Source organism: Argopecten irradians, chromosome 13, assembly GCF_041381155.1.
Source record: "Argopecten irradians isolate NY chromosome 13, Ai_NY, whole genome shotgun sequence".
Lineage (NCBI taxonomy): Eukaryota > Metazoa > Mollusca > Bivalvia > Pectinida > Pectinidae > Argopecten > Argopecten irradians.
The window spans coordinates 13,900,110-13,921,691 of record NC_091146.1 but is presented as its reverse complement, the minus strand read 5'-3'; the positions used below and the strand labels follow the sequence as shown (position 1 = coordinate 13,921,691).

At 33.3% G+C, this 21,582-nt stretch overlaps 1 protein-coding gene across 1 annotated transcript; it reads right to left on the bottom strand.

The window, feature by feature from the left end:
- Positions 1 to 11,205: 11,205 nt before the first annotated feature.
- On the bottom strand, positions 11,206 to 20,582 carry LOC138305470 (peroxisomal membrane protein 11C-like). Its single transcript, XM_069245710.1, has 4 exons — positions 20,351 to 20,582; positions 18,080 to 18,258; positions 16,550 to 16,630; positions 11,206 to 14,977 (listed from the first exon to the last, which is right to left on the bottom strand). Exons 1-4 carry the CDS (start codon positions 20,570 to 20,572, stop codon positions 14,731 to 14,733), a joined length of 729 nt encoding a protein of 242 aa, XP_069101811.1. The 5' UTR covers positions 20,573 to 20,582; the 3' UTR covers positions 11,206 to 14,730.
- Positions 20,583 to 21,582: the final 1,000 nt, after the last annotated feature.

The following is a 21,582-nucleotide window of genomic DNA, read 5'->3' as shown; positions in this document are numbered from 1 at the left end:
CTTGAACTCTTGCCCCTTTTTAATAACTACCGTACATCTGTAACTCTCATTGAGCGTATAATTAATATCTACTCAAGTTATTGTGTTCACAATATAAAACGGAATTATCGTTACAAATGATAATGCGAACAATTTCCTTGTTAAAACCTGTCCAGTACATGTATATAATCGAGGGTGCGTGAAGATTTTTAGAAAATCAGTGAATATCTATGCAAGTTAACGTTTTCACTTTGCGTCATAATATTACCAAGGTGTAAATACGTGTGCGAGTAATTGTTGAACGATAATTTTACTGATGTTAGTCTGCATAAAATAAAATCCGTAAATATTTTTAATAAAGTTATTATATTCACAAGTTAAAGTTAACGCATGACCGACGACTATTCCAATAGGTCACTATCGGGTATAATAAATGCTTTTCTCCATAATTCTGACTTTATAAAATGGATATGGCCAGACTATAATCAACCACCTCAATCGCATCATTTTTTCAGGTTATTGTACTGGGACAGTTTATTGTGATCAGTTTTTAGCAAGAAAAGGATTTCCCGGAGAATGTGTCTTTCCTAGTACAAAGACAAAAGGTTGTATAGTATATAAAAGTCACTATAAGGTGAAGGAAAAGCTCACAGGATTCCAAAAGGCCATAATACTGATAAGAAACCCATTCGATGCTCTTAAAGCTTTCTTCAACTGGAATACTGGAAAACGCTCTCAATATTCAGCGGATGAAGCAGTAACCCAAAAAGATAATCAAACAAGAATTATTAAAGATCGATTCCATGCCTTGGTGGACCCATCGAGATTCAACTCATCTGGTAAGATGCCTTTGATATCATTTGTCCGCATAAAATGAAGAGTCGGGCAAAGGAAATCAGTCTAAATGCATTCCAAAAGTCTTTACATACCAAAACGACGGTCAAGTTCTGCTTGTAAAAGCACAGTTCTAAAAGCAAAGTCAAACTCTTTGAAAGTGAGGCTGCGTGGAAAGGTCACAACAAATATAGCCAGCCAGGAGGACGTTTTATGATTATTATAATGAAAATCATTTTTTTCGCATATAGTGCGATTTTGATTGGAATTTTTAGTTTTCTATTTCATAAAGGATATACTGAATTTCTTAACACCATTTTTACCGACTTTGCCCGATGACATATATGTGTGTTTATTTAGTTACATTGAGGACTGTTGTATGTTTGGGAGAAATTGGCAGTTATTACAGTGTTAGTTTATTAACTCTGATTGTTATCCCAAAAAAACTACAACAACCGATTATAAAGAAATACCGGTAGATGATCATACATGGGTAGCTATGTGATATGAAATTTTCCATACCACTTCAATAATTTGATATGCTACAAACCTCTAGGCCAGCGACATATCAACTTATTCAACAAGCTTGATAAATTTGATATTACATAGTCACGAGTTTAAGATTCTATTTATAACATAACTTTTATGAATATAAATATAGGTATGCTTTTTAATTTCATCTTTATATAAAACAGTAGTACAAATTAGGGTCGGATATGACGTGTCTGTCTACTAATATTTTATGTCCATTCAAGCATGGAACGTTTCAGAATTTACATACTTCATATCATAACATTATTATGAAAGCTAACAAACAAGAGTCAAAATGATATTTGAAATATATTGTTTCATTAGCCTAGTATATGCAAAATAACAAAAGCCGCCCTGTCTAAATATAATGAAGGAGGAAACTCATGCCGAAGAATGTACTAGTATATGATTGAGTAAAACATACCGTGAGCAAGTCAAATAATCTTACCGAGATATATTTAAATCTATGAAATACCAAATTACATATGTGTAAAGAAAAAACATGATTGTAATTTATACTTATTCTTCATTTTGTTAAAGAATGGGATATATTAAGTTTCCGTCAAAACATTAGATAATATGGATACTTTACATATAATACGTACATTATAATACATTCATCAAGATGTCTGTGCTGGAATAATGAAAAAAAATCTCATCAGTACTTTTTTAATGCCCGGCCATACTTTATTAGCATACATTAGCGTATTCTTTGGTACTATATGATGCGCTTTAAAAAGTTATAATACTCCAAATTAGGTGTATGTATTACTAGGTAGAAATACGCTAATGTAGGTTCTGATACGGAACAGTGGTAAGAAACTAGAAAATTGTCAAAATATATATTGGTTGTCTATCAGTCATGTTAACATCACAGGTCACACGCTCAAGAAAAAAAAAACTTTATCGATAAATGCGGAATACATGTGGATTGGATTGTCGATGACGTCATCGATTCTGACACAAAGCGACTTTGATGTTATTAAGGCACACTTTTATATCTCTTTACTATTGAAATGTACTAGTTAAGTATACTTATTACTATGGTGGAAAACATAATCAATTATCGGTATGTGAAGTATATAATATCCAATTAACATACCGGTAATTGATTACTATGGATATCTTAACCACAATTCAAAATTAATCTGAAAATATATATAAATTATGAAATGTTTCTAAAGTCAATCTTTTGAGCACACTTTCTGAAATGCATTTTATCTTGGAAAACATTGAGGTTGTGGTCCCTACTTTGTTGGTTGATAATGCATCAATGTAACCATGACTTATGTACTGGCTTGAGAGCGCGTGTTCACTTTTTCCCAAAAATAAGTGTTTATTTATAAGAAGCATAACAACAAAATATACACATCTCTCCTCTCACAGGAGGAGACTTATTTGTCGTTCGCACTTTCAATCACACACATACACTCACTTACACCATATATATATATATATTCCATATCTTCATAAATGGTATAGTGTAAACCTTAAATGTAAGGGAGATAATTAGATTATTTCTAACCGGAAGTCTATCGTTTCACATATGCGATTTGTTGTCGGAACAATACAACAGTTGATATTTCCACCCGATTTCTATAAGCAGTTGCGATTCCCAGTCTAGAAATGTATCCCGTTGTTACAGTATGCTTGAAAAACTTAACCATGAATTGTGTATTACTGTAAAACTAACTTTCTTTCGTGGCTACCTAATTTCTCGATTTTTATTTCAAACCAACTTCGAGACGATATATAAATATTCGCTGATGTTGAAAACTTTAAAAATTCTATTATTATCAATTATGTAGATTTAAATTCGCGGAGATAAACTTTCGTGAATTTATTTGAATAGCGAAATTCACGAAATAAATCGCACGCGAAAGACATTTGGTTTCCAATATAAAACTGAGTTAAATAAAGCAGATGAGAAATAAGGTCTCTAGAATAGAGATATGAAAGCTACAAATAAGTGTCTGATATTTTTTTGCATTTTTGTCACAGACACTGAATTCTTTTTCGAGTGGAATAACTCTCTTTCCAGGCTGGTGCACACATGTGAAACGACAAAGTGCTGCGTGGAGGGATTCCTACCTAACATGGCTGAATGTATTTCAAAACCGTTCCTTGGTGGTGCGTTATATGGACCTGAGAGAAAACCTCATCCCAACACTGAGGAAGATCAGCAAATTCCTTAATGTCCAGCCGACAGAATTGGATTATATCTGTACAGATGTCAACAAAGAGGGACAACATCACCGGAAACAAACCTATTCATTAGAGACGGCGGACATATTTACAGATCAACAAATTAATATGATAAACAGTGCCATTATGGATGTCATGAACGCAACGAAGAATCGGTATAGTTTAAAGGATTTTATTTTTGTTAATCCAAGATAGTATTTGAATTATTAAGTGACCATGCCACAAAGTCATTATAGAATATATATAATTAAATCACAAAGGCTTAAATCTTCCCAGAAAAAAAAACAACTTCCTATTGACTTAGATTTATGTATTGGGAATATTTGGCGTTTTTTGTATCAAATTATGATGGTTAATTTTTCATTCGTTTAAATTTGTCCTTTCCCTATGCTATGTAATTTTTTGTCGCATAAATTGATTTCATCGAAAAAGAAAAACAAAATTGAAGTTTTACTACATAAACATACACATAGATCCGACAATAATGTAAAACTGTCGTGATTGATTGTGAAGCCTTTTCGATACAAAGACAACCCTTTGAAATATTGGTCTTTAATAGTCATAGATTTAAGTACAATATACCAATACATGTTTGCACAAAAAAAAAAAAAAAAAAAAAACAAAAAAAAAACAAAAAAAAACATACAAACTCGCACATGTAATGTTGGTCGTTTTCCTTGTTGACAGCACATACCTTAAATGTATACATCTGCATTAAAACATAGTTGTGATGTCATATATTGTTGTTTCTGTACTTGAACTCCCGGATTATCGGGCCATTACCTGTAACTGTCCAATATGTTACCTTTTACTGTCTTATATGTGACTCTAATATAAGACAGTCACTTATAAGACAGTAAAAGGTAGCATATAGGAGAGTTACACAATACGGGTGAGTACATGTCTCCAGTCATAATCCCATAATAATGTTAAAGATGCTCAACCGCCGACAGAGCATAAATGATATTCATTATTTGAACAATAGTTGGTGTTCAATCGTGTGTATATATGTCCAATTAACACATAAAATGATATATATGTTTTCATTTTGTCTTTGGTGCATGCGCAATCAGTACTTCATTCCATATGGGATATAGTGCGTCGGAATTCTTTCGGGATGCAATTAATTATTTTTCATATTTTTAACTTGACTTAGAATTAGAAGCTCAAACATTTCAATGGCGGTAATGGTGTAAAGTAAGTAACTTTTGTAACTGAAGAAAAATACAAAATCGTCTGCTCCTGTTTTTTGATAGTGATAAAATACCATTTGTCAGTGGTGGAGCATCTTTAACACACAATACACTACCTGCCGGAATATTCCATTATTTATAAATCCAAATTAAGAAATATTCCCACACAATGAATATGAAGAGAATTTAACCCTCTATTGATGCGGAATTAAACACATCCACAGAATTTCTGTATATTTCCCAGATAGAGTTTTCCTCCTTATTATGAATTCACCATTTAACACTTATCTACAACATTAAGTCCAATTTCCAAATTCTGAAACCATGTTGCTGTTGTACACCACTTTTGATTTTAAATATCCAAATCATCTACACTGTAGTTTTACACTTATTTTGATATTGTTTCAACAATATCTCAGAAGTTCATCTTAATCCCATTGGCTTGTTGAATGAAATTGCACATGGTATGAATAAATCCAAAACTGTCCCTAGAGAGGTTGAAATTTCAAATCCCCTGAATTAAATGAAAGTTCTGGGGCACCGACTGTTTTGAACTGGCCTGGAAAGCACTTTTTTATGCTATCGTTTTAGCAAGACGCTTTCAAACAAACGCTCAATTGCAAGTCTAGTTTTATATGTATCATCAGACTTTGGAAAGAAATGTCCTTTTTGTGTAACAGGGTATATCGCTTAAATTGAGAAAATAATATCCCTTCATCAATGTCGATGGACATGATGAAAATGAATTTACAGATAGTTGTCCAACCAAAAAGCATGCTTCATGCATTCCGTTCATTAAATGAACCAAATGCTTCATGCATTCCGTTCATGAAATGGAAAAAAATCATTTCGTTTTGAGGCTGCCCAGGTGTGGAACAGTCTGCCGAATGAACTCCGAAAGGTCGATAACTATCAGACGTTTCGCGGAATGTTGCACACCTGGGACAGCCAGCTGTGTTCTTGTGCTATCTGTGAGAAAACATAATTTTCTACTCTTAGTGCTTTTTCATGTACCACATACACATGTAATTATTAACTTTCTATGTCTGAAATCCTTTTATAGTGCTCACTTTTTTTATTGTCCTGTCTCTGTTTGTTTTGTCTTATTTTATAATCTGCGCTTTTAGGTTTTCTTCTTACTATCCACATTGTATGTATTACAAACGTGCTCCTTTTGTTTTAGATTATGCTATATTATGCATGTATTCTGTCAATTTTTAACCTATACCATATTGGTATTGTATGTATATACGAACCATGTCCAGCGGTTTTTTCAGCTTTGTTGGTAGAATGTAGCATGTAACTTTTCATACAGCATCTCGTTTAGCTTTGCTTTTTTAACATGTCCTATATATTGTGTGTTTTCTGTTTTGAAACTAAACTGCATGCTGTGATGAATTTAAACTATTCATAACTTGACATCATTATTACTATCCTATCTTTTACATTAATACAATCTCCTTTGTTATTATAAAGTGTTTATACCTTTGTTTGTCGTAAGAATAGCTCTACAGAGCTGAATGTTATTTCATTGTATGTATACGACACTAAATAAAGCTTCTTGTATCTTGTATCTTGTATGAATGCTATCCATCACATATAACACAGGCAAAAGGTAATTCTATGTTACTATTGTTAAATCGGATTTCTCATGGTTGAATGCACAATGGTAGGGTTACCTTAGCTCATAGACAAAGGCAAAAAAAAACTGGCTTATATTAGAAATAAAAGTGTACTTTATTAACACAAAGACTTGCTATGTTTTAAGTTAGATATAAGCCTCAAACTGTACAATATGTGGGATAGAGAACAGATCTCGGCCTTACGGGCCTCGATACAGTTCTCTATCCCACATTTTATACAGTTTTCGGCTTATCACCATAACTTAATGTAGCGTTATCGTGTGAGTAATTTACTCGAGAGTACGTAAAAAGTTATTTGAATGGTAATGACAGTAAGATCCCGTTCAAATTACCTTAACACGTTACCATATTTATCAAATTCTCACATCTTTAATTGGAGGCTGTTAGTTGTTCTGGTTGTATGTGCTGTAGCTGGGTGAAAAATTTTGAAATGTATTTGTTTCTTCAGTAATCAATTGAAAACCACCGTGTTTGGTAACTAAATTGTAGAAAAGCATTCAAATAAAGACTTTAAGTCAAGGCCAATTCCTTTGCGATGTAGGTTTATCTTAATATAATACATATTATGTACAACACTCTATGTATATACAGTAACTTATGACCCTTTGATCATCTCAGTATGGTTTTCAAATTGTATATTAAGTAAACAGATAGATTGTTTTTGTTTAGTAGATAGGCATAGTTACTTAAGGACGGTCCATCATGTAGGCAATATGTTGATGTGTTTGTATGTAGGCTTTTATAGTGAAATGATTGTTGTTTGTTGTTCATGTATTTTGCTTGACTCTAATAATGTTATAAAACGTCAAATATTAATCTAATATTATAGTTATCCTTGAAATCCACAAAACCAGAAAACGAAGAAGCTTCTTTAATATAATATCAATATGAATAAAACATCTTTTTAAACAATTCATTAAAAAACTAAAATTAAAGGTCCCCTACCGTCCCGTAATGAATTTTAAGTTTTACAATGTAAATATAAAAAGAGATTGGTAATTTTTTAATAGTCGCAAACGTAAGCGAAATTAATCTCACTTTCAACATAGATTACGCAGGAAATGTTGCTTTTGTTTGCTATTGTACCCTTATCTTAGGTCATCGGTATATATTTTCTTAACATGCACGATTTGTGTTAATTCTAACAATCATTGAATGCTATCTTAAAGATCCAGTCTAATGCAATTATGCTTTAAAGATATGTTCTTAAAACCATGGTTCTATATAGTACATGAATGTAATTAGGTGGAGAGGGCGTATGTAGCCTTTGCTTGTTGCTCGATTCAAAATTCATTTTTTTTTCGATTTAATGAAATATTTTGAAATGAAATATGTCTTTTCTTATGTTATCATTGTTTTTTAATGCTTATTTCGGAAATACAGTGGGCCTTTAAGTTGGATATGCTGATTACACCATAATTGATTTTTACATATGAGTTCATCATATAGTATATCTTGGATGAATCTATCGTGGGCGTCCATGCGTCAAGGACGCCATTCTAAATATATTGGAAAATCCATTTATTTTCCACAATTAGAGTATGATAACCTATCAATAAATTGGTCTAAAATGCACACCCGACTAGCCCCCTCTTTATATATATTTCCTACTCATATTGCCTTAAGAGGTTTTATAAAATATTTAAAATTGATCATTTTCAAACCACCCTTATTGCACGATTTATCTATAAGATCACATAAAACTTTATATGTTTTTCCGTTGCATTAAAAAATTCATATCAGATTCATAGGGAGTTGAAAGAGTAATAAAGATTAAATATGGATATCTTTTATGATGGTTATCTTGCCAATTGAAGATCCATTTCTTCTTTTCTCTGAGTTTATTAAAGTTTTTAATTGAACAAGTTTTTTTTTGTCAAAACTTATCTATACTATTTTCATATTCAATGCCTAAGATATTGAAATCTGTTATACACCATGAATACATTATTCTGTGGTGAATTTCTTATATTTTTGTACTTTTTGCTGCCTATCTTTATTACATGGGTATTGGTGAAAGTCATTTAAAAATTTCTGGCATTCAGCTTAATTCAATTGAATTTATTTGAAAAAAAATATGAACGTAGGATAGACTTTATGCCCATTTTATACGCGACATATCACACAGACTATGCCAATTTAAGTAAAATTGAGATATTAGTAATTGTAGTTGTACACATTGCCCCATTTGATGGCTGTACAGCAGACTTTAAAAATACTTCGTTGTTTCTACGTTCACGACCGAATCTGGCCTAGAAGTGAACAAAAACATTGATTTTTGAATGTGTGTTCGAAAGTCCAAATTGGCGTCCACGTTTACTCCTGAATCATTCTCACTAACGATTTTTCCAGTTATCCAGTACTAGTGTGACTTGCTAAGCGGTAATTATTTTTTTATCATTATTCGATGATCCCTTGCGTTTATTCGGGTGAAACGTAATACACCAATCAACGGGTCACATTTAGAGATTATTCAAATATTTTTTGTTACTTATCGTGCTGTATCATTTCGTAACGTCGACAGATAAAGTGCACGACGAGGTAGTGTTCCCTGACATGTCATTATTATACAGTAAAGAACAGATACTATAGATCCTAAAACACTACCATTAGGAATCCCGCTTAAAACATACTGTGATTTTAACGTGGATCCATTCACAACCACCCATTAATGTCAATCGGTTTCTATCCATTTAACAGTATTCGTACCGGAGGCGATTCTTTTGCATTAGACGGAAATTTTAGAAACCTCTGTGAAAAGCTTTCATAAAATCCATTATTCGTTAAATTGCTATCAGACATTTTTAGTTAAAAGTTAAAAATATACATTTGAGATGAAAAAAAATCTTCAAAACTCGTTTCTGAGTTGAAACAAAATAGTGACTGCCCCTCATTACAAACAGAAAGGGTTGTCTCAGAATCGAATTTTGAAAAAAAAAACTTTATTATATATTTTAATCTCAAATATATATGTTTTAACTTACATTATCAGCTTTAAATGAAAAAGTGGAACAATGTGTTTAATAAGGAGCGGTGCCCATCCTAGCGCACTTACTCCAGTGATAGCTAGCAAGCTTATTATGTAAAACTGTATATTGATCAGCTCGGAATGGATGTGAAATCTGGATTCTTTTAAAGACAAAAATTAATGTTAGAGAGGGCGCGCAGATTCATTGCTAAAGCTATCCAATGTTTTGATATTAGAACTCGTATACATGTTTAGGTTTAATCGGATGAACTTCCATAGAGGGATCTAAAGAAATCATTGTTCTTTGGTAGAATATGTCGCTTAGACAAACATACCTTAACATTCAAAATATTTTAAGAAGATGTTATGCGCATATGTTAAGTGGAACTGTTGAAAGTAACTGTGACATTGCAAACGATATTATGAGAGTTATAAAGAAATACCAGCTGACTGATGTCATTAGAACATCCATTTATATAATTAATTTTCCGCCTGAGATCAGTTAAGAACTCAATAATGTCGAAAGAGGAAAAAGAGTGGAGAGCGATAATGCATAGCGATAGCCAATTCGAGAGATTTAAAGTTATTCATAAGAAATTAGAACCACATACATTATGGCATATTTCAATGAAATATCTACATTGCAGAAAATCTGTTTTATATCTAATGGATATTATTGTTTCTAATTTGTCCAGTGAATTACAGAGTTATGACACAAATGCGGCAAGTTTTACATCGATATTTTAATTCATGTTTTCTTAAATTGTAGCTAAAAGAGATTATGGTGTTCCATCGCATGCATACAATGTATTGGTATTATGTTAAATGTGTATTTACACTCTCTTCCGGAAAAGGATATTTTAGTTGGTGGTCAGGTTGAATACGATTTAAATGATATATATATGGACAAACTCAGAGAAATGTCAAAATCTTATTATCAATAGCCATTGACATGCCTTATGTTAAAGGATATATACTATCTCAATGAAGAGTACTGTATTTCTAAACTTTTGTAAATATATATACACAAAATGTAAATCTTAAATATCACTTTACATGTAACATATTCATCCACTCTTTGCTTGCATTAAGCATGCATGTTTGATCGGTATAATTTTTAACATTTTTCTTTTCTGAAACGATACTGGATTACGTTAAAACAACGAAATAACACGCAATTTTCATGTACATGTATGGAATATTAACTTGCAGTCATGGTTTTTTTCCCGAATTTATTTCAAAATGGCGGAAAATCATAGTAGTAAAACTGCAATACAACGTCGAAGTATGAGAGAAAAATACTCTTTCATACGTGGATATGAAGGACAGGAATATTCTACCCTTGGCAAGCCTCGGGTTTTACATTTTTTGACCCTCTGGTAAAACATCCCTATATCCTTCATATCTACTTATGGAAGAGACTTAGCTTATACTACCGCAATTAACTTACTGCATTTTCTCAAACAAGATCATTTATGTATAAGGTATAAAGCATATCAATTCAAAAACTTCATATTTCGGTATTTATTTCTTTTTTTTTTATTTTGGAAAGGGTCCATTTAGGTCGAAACGGGCCAATATAGCGCGATTCTTCTTTGAGACAGATCTTTTCAATATTTTCTGATAAATAACGGTAACAAAACTGTAATTATCTAAATCTAAGATGGCTGCCTGTCTACTATCTTATTGACAGATTGGACCTAAAATGTAATATCTATGACTATAATACGAGGAGAGTCATCACATGAAAATTAAGATAGATCCCGCAGGAAAGGTAAAGGTAGATACAGTACAGTACAATGCCTTTGTCCAAGAAACAAATAAAGAAATAAGAAATAAGACAGTGGGAAAATCAATTCCAATTTCTCTTTTATTCTGCATAGTATAAAAAATAAGTTTTAATCATCCATTCACAACAGACAACAATTTGAATGATATTAGAATGCACAGGTAATAAACATAAATAAATCAAAGTACAACACACAATCTCCATCTTGGATACAATATACCTGTAGTTACTCAATCACATTTTAAGTCAAATTAATTCTAATTATAATAATCACACCGGTTGTTCACGATATTATTTAAGACTGCGTTAACTGAAATAGTGCTTAGGCTGAAACACCATCAAAGGTGCTAGAGTGCATTAATTAGAACAATGTCGATAATGAATCACACATTAGGCAGTTACCATAGAAACTGATTAACACATCAATTATAGAGTCTTTTCATGATTTAGTGGCACACCCGACATTTGTGGAAATGTTAAAAAGTGATACTTAAAGTCAAACCTGTCTATAAAGACCATCTTTGGGATCAAGAAAAAATTTGTTATAGACAAGTTGTCTTTATACACAGGGTAAATCATATTGTAATTGACCATATATATGGGAGCCTAAAAAAGTGGTCTTATTATAATTAGGTGGTCTTTATACAGAGGTGGTCTTTATACAGAGGTGGTCCTTAAGACAGGGTCAATTGCAAATGGATAAAATATATTATCAGCATTACCACTGTACGGGTAAATGTCACTATTCTTATTTTACATTCTTTCATCTTTTCAAGTCACACATAGATTAAAACCTTACATTGGAAAGCGAAAAGCTCTAAGGCAAAACATTTATGCAAATTTCGTCAGTGACCCAAAAATGAAACAAAAAAAGTTAAAAACAGGTTTTCTCTTTAGTTATCACAATCCCATTGAATTTTTTTTATATAATATACACTAGTATTTTAAAGATCATTTAAAGTGGATTGATAAATTCAGTCTTTACAATCAAACTGTAATTCTGTTCATAACAATTACATATATATTCTGAAATAAAATCAAATTATACTTTTTTGAGGCAAACTGCCTGAAATATCATCCAAGTTGTGTGTGCAGTTATCTGTCCTTTTGCAAGTAGGTATTGATTATGACATCATTGTCTTTACTAAAAACATGATATAACCACCAATATATGTACAGGGGCAGACAATTGCGTTAAATACAAATACAGAACATTACAATTAGTCTTAACAGCAAGTTTCAGTTGATATTACATTGTATTACAATATTTTTTTTTTCAAATAACTGAAAGATGAATATCATATTCTAAATAGGTGATAAACGTTATTCATAAAATTGAACACGTCTTAATGAGCTAATGTATGCGAATCTACGTGCATAATAACATTGTGGTAATAATCAAAAAGATAAAAGCTAGTATAATATAACACAATTGACCATTTTCTCCTCTGTGCCATTCCAGGGCACGGTTTCACAAACATTCCTTTTTAAGGAATTCCTTAACTTCAAAATTCTCTATAGGAAAGCATTTCAAATAAGAAGGCTCCATCACTTAGGATTTTTTCCTTTACTTTTGTAATGCTTTTCTATGGGGAAATTTAAGCTAAGGATAAAGATAATTAAGGCACACAAGCTTTAATGGAAATACTTAATAATAATTATGAGTATTGTAACAAAATATGTAAAATATCTGTTAGACATGAATGCACCTACAACTGGATATGAAATCTTGCTTGTACCCAATAAAACAGGATGGGAGGAGGGTGGGACCCAATAAGAGAGGGTGGGACACCTGCACCCATCCCAACTTCATATCTTAGTATTCTTTGTTTGCTATTACAGAGTTATCTGCCCTTTCCACTACATGATTGTACATTTGCACCGAGTTAGGTATTGCCTTTGACATCATGTTTTTGTAAGCGTTATATCTGATAGTACTTTTCAAAGAAAATAGTTTGAATTTTTCTCACAAAAAGATGACATCACACATAGAGGGACAAGGGAAGTAACTCTGTAATATGCAAAGACCGAATAAAAATACTGTGTTTATAATGAAGAATCTATTACATATGATTGTGAAATCATATTTGTTACACAACTATTATATCAGGCAATTCTGTGGTGCTCAAGATATCCTTTTCACTTTTCATATTTTAACTTAATAAGTAATACTTTGTTGACCAATTGTACCCTCAGATACCATTGTATATTACAAAAGTGTGTCAAAGTAATAGCAAAAATGTTTTTAATAAGGGCTGTGCTGAGCATTTTAAATTATTTCCCTTAATCTGAAATACACAAAATCTTCATATTAATAATTTTCTATTATTTTGATTTCATATATTTCTGTTTTTTTTCTACTAAAAATATACAAAACAAATGAAATTAAATACTTTCAGTGAATCCTTTGTGCTGGTCAGTATATTGTCGGTCCCATTTAATAAAGTATGTAGTAGGAAAACAAGAAACATGAACAAATATTTTTGGCAAGAATTAAGATTATTGGTCATCTTCGATACTTCAGGGGTTACTATCACTGACGTTATATCAATTCCTGAACTAAATGCCCTAGTAGAACTGGAGGCAACATGATTTACTATGAGTTAGTCCAGGGATGGATATAACATAAGTGATAGTAGCCCATGGAATATTGAGGATGGGTATTGACCTGTGTGTAATCATCATATATGAAACATACCCTATCCACCTTGTGGATATTTTTTTTTTTCAATTCTTCCACTTTGTGAATAACTGCTGAAAATATAGCTTTACCTCAGTGAATCATACTATCATTAAATACTATACATGTACATGTACTTTCAGCAGAACAACCAACTCAGTCACATTAACACACAATTTTGCAAACTTATCAATCATACAACTCTCCAAATACTGAATGAATATCAAATGAAATATTTCGACAATTAAACAGCGGGCAGCATGTGGTTTGACCACAACTTAATTAATAAAAGCAATTAAAGTTTAAATGATTTATACATGAGTGGTCTAATTATATATGGCACATAACATTATCATTGTTATACACTGTATACATGGCATAAATCTTCCATTGCACCAAAATCAACACCAATCAAAAGACTGTGGTACTCCAACCTCGTTCTGTTTGCACAATTTGCACTCTCACTTTCAAAAAAACAAAACAAAAAATACTTAATTTGTTTTTACTTTAGACAAGTTGAAAGCTGAAATAATTAGAGTCAAACACTCATTTCTGTGTAGGTAAAATCAAAGCTTACACTTTCTGTAAACCAACTTTCTTTTGCGGCTACTAAATTTCGTGATTTCTATTTCAAAACGTTTTCGCGGAGATCAAATTTCACAGATTTTTAAAATTAAATGGAAGTACGTTTGAATTCAATGATGGAAGAATTGTTGAAGATATTGATTCGCTGAGATAAACTTTCGCGAATTTACCTAGATTGCGAAATTTGCAAAAATAAATCACACGCGAAAGACGTTGGTTTACTATTTTATGTATTTCTTGAAAACTGATTTAATTAAAGTCCAACACAAAATTTTTGTGTAGGTAACATTAAAGCCTACAGTTACACAGATCACCAGTGATATTCAGGATTTCTTTTCCTTCTTCGCTGGCCAACTTCTATAAAGCATAATCCCGGTAGAGATCATCCCACAGATTCCGTTCTGACCTGGGGACAGTTTACCAGCCCATAGTAGCCCACTTGGCATCCAGCTAATTGCATTGATTAAATCAAATAGACTCTGAAAGAGAATTAGATATGCCTCGCTGGTCTTGGCTTTCACAATCTTGAGTTGTTCAGACATTGCTTGTGACTGCTCAGTTAAACCATTTCTGAAATGAAAGGAGAGAAAAATAGCAATAACTATCGCCAGAGTGGACGACTAATACCCCCGCTGCACAAAAATTTAGAAATAACTCCATTTATTGGGGGGATTGTAGAACCCTATATAGTTTACTCAACTCCACTTTATGTCAGGGTACTGTGTACCAATTTTTTTTTCAAAATCTGTCAAGCTGTGTAGGAGTTTGCAGAACATAGGTTGCCAGACAGACTGACGGACCGATTCCAGTATTCCAGTATTCCAGTATACCCTCCACCCCCCACCCCCCCTTTAACATGTTGCATGTAGTATAATTATTCCAGAGGTTTGCTATCACTTTCGTTATATCCATCCCCAGACTTTTGGCATAGTAAAACTGCTGAAGGCCATGTGTGACAACAAATGAAACAGGTATTTTGTTCCTTTGATATACATTAAAAGAATTGAATAACATTACACTGAGGTTGACTGTACATACATGTATATGGCCTTGAAGTTGGGTGTCAATCTCTCTATATAATATTCTACATACTATTAAAACAAAGACTTTGTAGGCCTGAATTGGTCAGGTTTTTTTTCTCCTGAGCTGCATTCAATTTTGATGTGAGATAGTCTAAGGGTGGATATGATGAAACTGAATGTAACCCTGGAATATCAAGGACTATTTATTTTTTGTATTTATTGTGAATTCAACAGACAATGATATATTTTAAGAGAAACCATTAAAAAAACTAATTCTTAAACTGAATTCAGTTGATAATATGGAATTTCAAGAAATGCAAGCACAAGTCGAAAAAAAAAATCAAATTATCAAAAAAAGTAAAAAGCTGGAAGTAAAATAAATTATCAACTTGGTCTGAAGGGTCCTATCAACATGTTGTTCTTTTTCATCTTTCATTTTTAAGACATTTTTAATGATCTCTATTGAAGGTTAGAACTCCACTCTTTGTACACATTGATTTATATGGGACAAGGAAGTAATTCCAACAGTGTGGACAAAACAAAATTGTCAAATTTTCAAGACGATCGATCTGCCCTTTTATCAATACAAACAAAACGAACACGATTACATAATAAGATACGAACAGTAATGCGGACAACTATGTTATCTCATAGTAAAACTTGATGCAACAGAACAGAACAGATAATTTAGTCCTTTTGATGCACATTAAAAGAGCCGTATATAACGGTACACTATGGTTGACTACACGTGGCTTTGAAGTTAGGAATTGCTCTCTCTGTAGTCTTCAAAGAAAATGTTTGCAGGCCTGTACACTGGTTCAGATTTGTTCCCCTGAGCTATCTACAGTTTTACTATGAGATAGTCCAGGGGTGTAATGATCTTAAGTGATCAGAACCCCTGGAGCATCGAGGATGTGTGAAAATTTGATTGGATAATTCATATATATATAAGGGGTTTAGGGATTATATATGAACCGAACCCCTGCAGTATCAAGGATGGGGATATTAAATCAGATTATTGCTTTCTTTGTATATATCATTTAGATATGTACCACAGATGGTGTTAAATAAAATTTAAAAAAAAATCCTTCACTGATCTAAAATATACAAATACACCTACCTTTCTGCTGAATCCTCCAAAAATTCTTGTTTCTGCAAACCTTTCCTTTCAATCTTTGCCAAACGAATCTTAATCACACTCCTGTAATTTTTAAAAGAATTTAATTCAATGATGAACAGAATGATTAAATTCTTTTTACTTCTATTTTACAGACAAATAATAAATTAAAAAGAGAACTTCTGTCTGCATATAAGTGTAAGTTTTAGTTAAGGAAGGGAGATAACTCTTAAAAATTAACAGAAAGTTCAGGATCAGTTGTATGTATCTAGTAGTTATTTCCCTTGTCTTGTGAGTTGACCTCTGCAGTCGTCAATTAATATCACTATATCACGTTTAACTCGATCTTTATAATAAGTTCTTACAGACAAAATATTAAAGAATGCACTGAAACACATATGCAGAGTTACAAATTTTACATGTATATTTAAATGTGTGTTCAAATTTGAAGAGAAGTATGTACTGTTTAAAACATATACAGTATGTATATTAAAATGGTTAATTACTGATAATCCAAAATACAATGTATTACAATGATCTATTGTCTTAAATCATAAATTCTGAGCCTGTGATCTTGAACTATCAAAATATGATCAAGAGGACCAGAATTGAACAGAGCGGCCAGGATAGAATGGAGATGGTTTAATTCATAAACATTTAATGTCTTATCTTAAGTAAAATAGTCTTAAAGATGTAAAACTGTCAATGATTAACATACATTGTATCTGTAATTGATACTGTATTTGCCGTAATAAGCGCCCCTCTCCCATCTCCTGGAGGAGTTTTTCATCCACATCTTACATATTCATTATCTATAACAGGGATGTAATTTATCTGATAGATAAATTAGGGAGGAAATATCTCTATTTTTGAGAGAAAACCCTCCCCCTAGTGTTTTAAATGATCAATTTAAGATGTTCCAGATCATTCCAGATCACGTCATCTGACATGATTTGTTTCCCATAGATATTGTTCAGAGGAAATTCTCTGAAAAGAGGACGAATCACATCCCTGCGTGCCCCCTTTGTTACATTTTTTCTAGTGTCCTTGGTGCTGATTATGTTAATTAAGCATTATTCTCAATATCTTTTGGAGTTATGAAGTCATAGACAAAAAACGGAAGGACATTCTCATAGACGCAAAGCATCTATGAACAAGAATATCCGTCCATTTTTTGTCTATGTCTTCATAACCCCAGAAGATATTGAGAATAATGCTTATAATTTAATTAAGATAACTCAATCAGGTAATTATTAGGCATAAATTTTCGTGACTTTTTTTCATTTTTACAATAAAACAAATGGAGTTGAGGCGCATTGATATGTTATCCAATAATTCAGTTTGGCCAATTCAATGACTGTGCCGCTTTTAAAATTCCCCGCGAAATGTTCTGTTTGTATGACGTCATAATAATTGACGACGTATTATTCTTTTGGTCTATGGAAAAATAACCTCAAAGATCTATCCAATAGAAATGAGTGTAACATATGAAACACAAATATTAAAATATGCAGTAATAAATGTTTTGTGTACTTGATGATTTCTGTCAGCAGTGAGGTGGCCCAGATCCTTAATCCTAACAACCAGATTCTGCCTGTCTCAATGTTGAGGATTTTCTTGTCTCCGAGCCACGCGATGTGTTCAACAGGATAGTAAAGCTGGTTCACAAAGTTACTGATTAACTGGAGAACTCTAAGTACAGTCACAGGCTCCTAAAATAAGGGAGGAAAAATAGATATTTAGGATATTGTGAATGAAATCCTAGATACATTACGTAGATACATGTAGTATTCACCCCAAATTGCTCCTAGAATTAATCAAGATGATACACCTCAGGGGAATGGTAATGGTATTTTTTCTCTTCAAATGAAAGAAGGATTTTTTTTCAGTTACAAAAGTTACTTACTTTATAACGTTACTAGGCCTACCATTGAAATGATATCATTTACGCTCTGTCGGAAGTGGAGCATCTTTAAAAACATCAGAATATTGACTGAGACTTAATCAGATTAATTATTATTAATGGGACTAATTTAGGTACCACAATCTGCATTGGTTATTGAACATAAGTCTTTGTAATAAGTTCCCGCTGTATTGACTTTAGTGTGGGAATTATCGTTTAGCATCATCCAATCACCGTCGAAACAAACATACCGTAAATCAAAAACTGACTTTGGCCACTTTTTTCACATAAGTTACAAAAGGAGAAAAATGTCAGTTTTGACTTAAGTCTGCACTTTTGTTTCCCAGAAATTGGAGCCTAGATGCACGTACATAGATAGATCTATTTATAAATGTCTGATATCCATCCTATTGATGTCCACCCCAACAGAGATTTCATGTTTACCAGGGATTGTAATGCTTCACTATTAATTATACTCTCTAAACTGCATGGAATAAGTCATCCCACTAATTACATATAATGTACATCCTCGATACTCCAGGGGTTACTGGCACTGACATTATATCTACCTTTAGACTATCTCATAGTAAATCTGAAGGCAGTTCAGGAGAAAACACCTGACCAATAACAGACCTGCAAAGATGTAGATGACAAGTAGAGCTAGAGCTGTGCCCAACTTCAAGGTAAGTTGTAACACAGTCAACCACAGTGTACTGTTATACAATTCTTTTGATGTGGTCATTGGTTTTTTTTCTTCTGTAAACTGCCATCAGTTTTGCGATAGTTCAGGGTGGATACACCTGCAGTGAAAGTAACTCCTGGAGTATTGATGATGACAAATACATAGTGAAGGTGGTGGGGTGATCAGTGACCGACTGTAATGATATCACAGCTAGCATTTGTGGTGATTGTTCCATAAAGGCATCCTCAATACTCCAGGGGTTACTATCACTGATGATATATCAGCCTCTGAACTATATCTCATAGTAAAACTGAAGGCAGTTCAGGAGAAAACAACTGACCAATCACTGGCCTGCAGAGACTTCCTAACAGAGAGAGTGACACCCGACTTCAGAGCCACACACTTAACCATTGTCATTTGATTACGACATTAACTTTGTCTTCAGTTGCCTCCAGTTTTACTATGAGATAGTCAAGGGTTGGATATAACGTCAGTGATAGTACTGTAACCCCTGGAGTGTCGTGGAAGCATAAAGCGAACAATTTAGGAGAGCAGTTTCAGAAAAAAGAGTCCTTTTAATTTACTATTATCTGTTTTGGACCCATGTAAGTTACTTCCTAAAATTACAAATACCATGTCCTTTTAATTCCAGAACTAAATTTAGTGTGCAAAATAGTTTCAGAAAAAAAAGAGTCCTTTTAATTTACTTTATGCTTGAAAGGATATGAGGACTGTGTAAATGTAAACCCTGATATCATCACAGATCTATTCCGTAAACTCCAAATACCATACTATAAAGTTGTGATCAGGAGTATCACAAAGAAGTCCTGCATTGTACATGTAACACTTGATACAGGTTACAAACATGTATATTTTTGACAAAAGAAATGCAACCTTGTTAAATTGCAAATGCTAACTTTATTCTAGATAAAATTTATCTGTTCTTATCAGGCTGTCTGTGAATCAGACAACTGTCACCGTCCTAGATGAGACAAACTATATACATTGCCTATATATGAATGACCTGAAGAAATCTAATGGGCTACGTGTATTTTCTCCAGATTATTCGTGTTGCATATTTCAGATTTTTTCAGTAATGTCAGTGGGAATATAACCCATTTTTCTACTACCCTAGAATGTATCCCCTGACGTGACTGACTGACCCAGATACAGTTCAGCGACCCACATGTTGACCCACCTAGCGTGCTAAATACTGTACCTTTGATCCAGTCCCGTAAACTAGATTGTGAGCCAGCATCGAGGTGTCATCGAACAAACGCAGGATCGTACGACATGCCGAGAGTTCAGTGGCAATCGTTTTAAAATGGAGGGCTGACTTCCCTTTCGTTGTACCAGCAAGAAATGTGGCTACATAACCTGTGAATCGAATGATTCTGTCTTTTCCACGATAGGACTCTAGGACCGACACTAACCTCTCCATCTTGTTTACGTCTGGTCAAAGTTCTTGATCATGCGTGCGTTTGAAAGCTGCCAACAGAAAACACGGCAAGATAATCTATGTTAGTAAAACGCTTTGATGAACACCAATCAAAGACTGGTTAGCTTATTTCTATAAGATAATTTACAAACTATCTCATTTTTCAACAATTAACGGAGGGCGTAGAGAAAGTTGAGTGGTTTTATAACAATTGAGACTAAGACAATAAGTCAGGCCACTTTGCATATTTAATCCGATTTGTTACGCATACGCAAGTGGCCTTTACCTTACTGTCACCTACATTTTGGCCTTTACCGTACTGTCCCCTACACTTTGACCTTTACCTTACTGTCCCATATCCTTTGACATTACCTTAAGCTTTTCTACACTTTGACCTTTACCTTACTGTCCCCTACAGTTTGACCTTTACGTTATTGTCCCCTACGCTCTGACCTTATACCTTACTGTCCCCTACGCTTTGACCTTTACCTTACTGTCCCCTACACTTTGACCTTTACGTTACTGTCCCCTACACTTTGACCTTTACCTTACTGTCCCCTACACTTTGACCTTTACCTTACTGCCCCTACACTACATTTACTTATGACACTTTGACCTTTACCTTACTGTCCCCTACACTCTGACCTTTACCTTACTGTCCCCTACACTTTGACCTTTACGTTACTGTCCCCTACACTCTGACCTTTACCTTACTGTCCCCTTCACTCTGACCTTTACCTTACTGTCCCCTTCACTCTGACCTTTACCTTACTGTCCCCTACACTTTGACCTTTACGTTACTGCCCCCTACACTCTGACCTTTACCTTTACCTTACTGTCCGCCACACTCTGACCTTTACATAACTGTGTCCCATACTCTTTGATCTTTACCTTACTGTCCCCTACATTTTGACCTTTACCTTACTTTCCCCTACACTCTGACCTTTACCTTACGCTTTCTCTACTTTCGACCTTTACCTTACTTCCTACACTTTGACCTTTACCTTACTGTC

Coding starts and splice junctions, on each gene's coding strand:
- LOC138305470 (XM_069245710.1), bottom strand. CDS start 20,572: ATGGAGAGGTTAGTGTCGGTCCTAGAGTCCTATCGTGGAAAAGACAGA. Junction 18,259..20,350: donor TTTACGGGACTGGATCAAAG/GTACAGTATTTA, acceptor CCCTTATTTTAG/GAGCCTGTGACTGTACTTAG. Junction 16,631..18,079: donor CTGCTGACAGAAATCATCAA/GTACACAAAACA, acceptor TAAAAATTACAG/GAGTGTGATTAAGATTCGTT.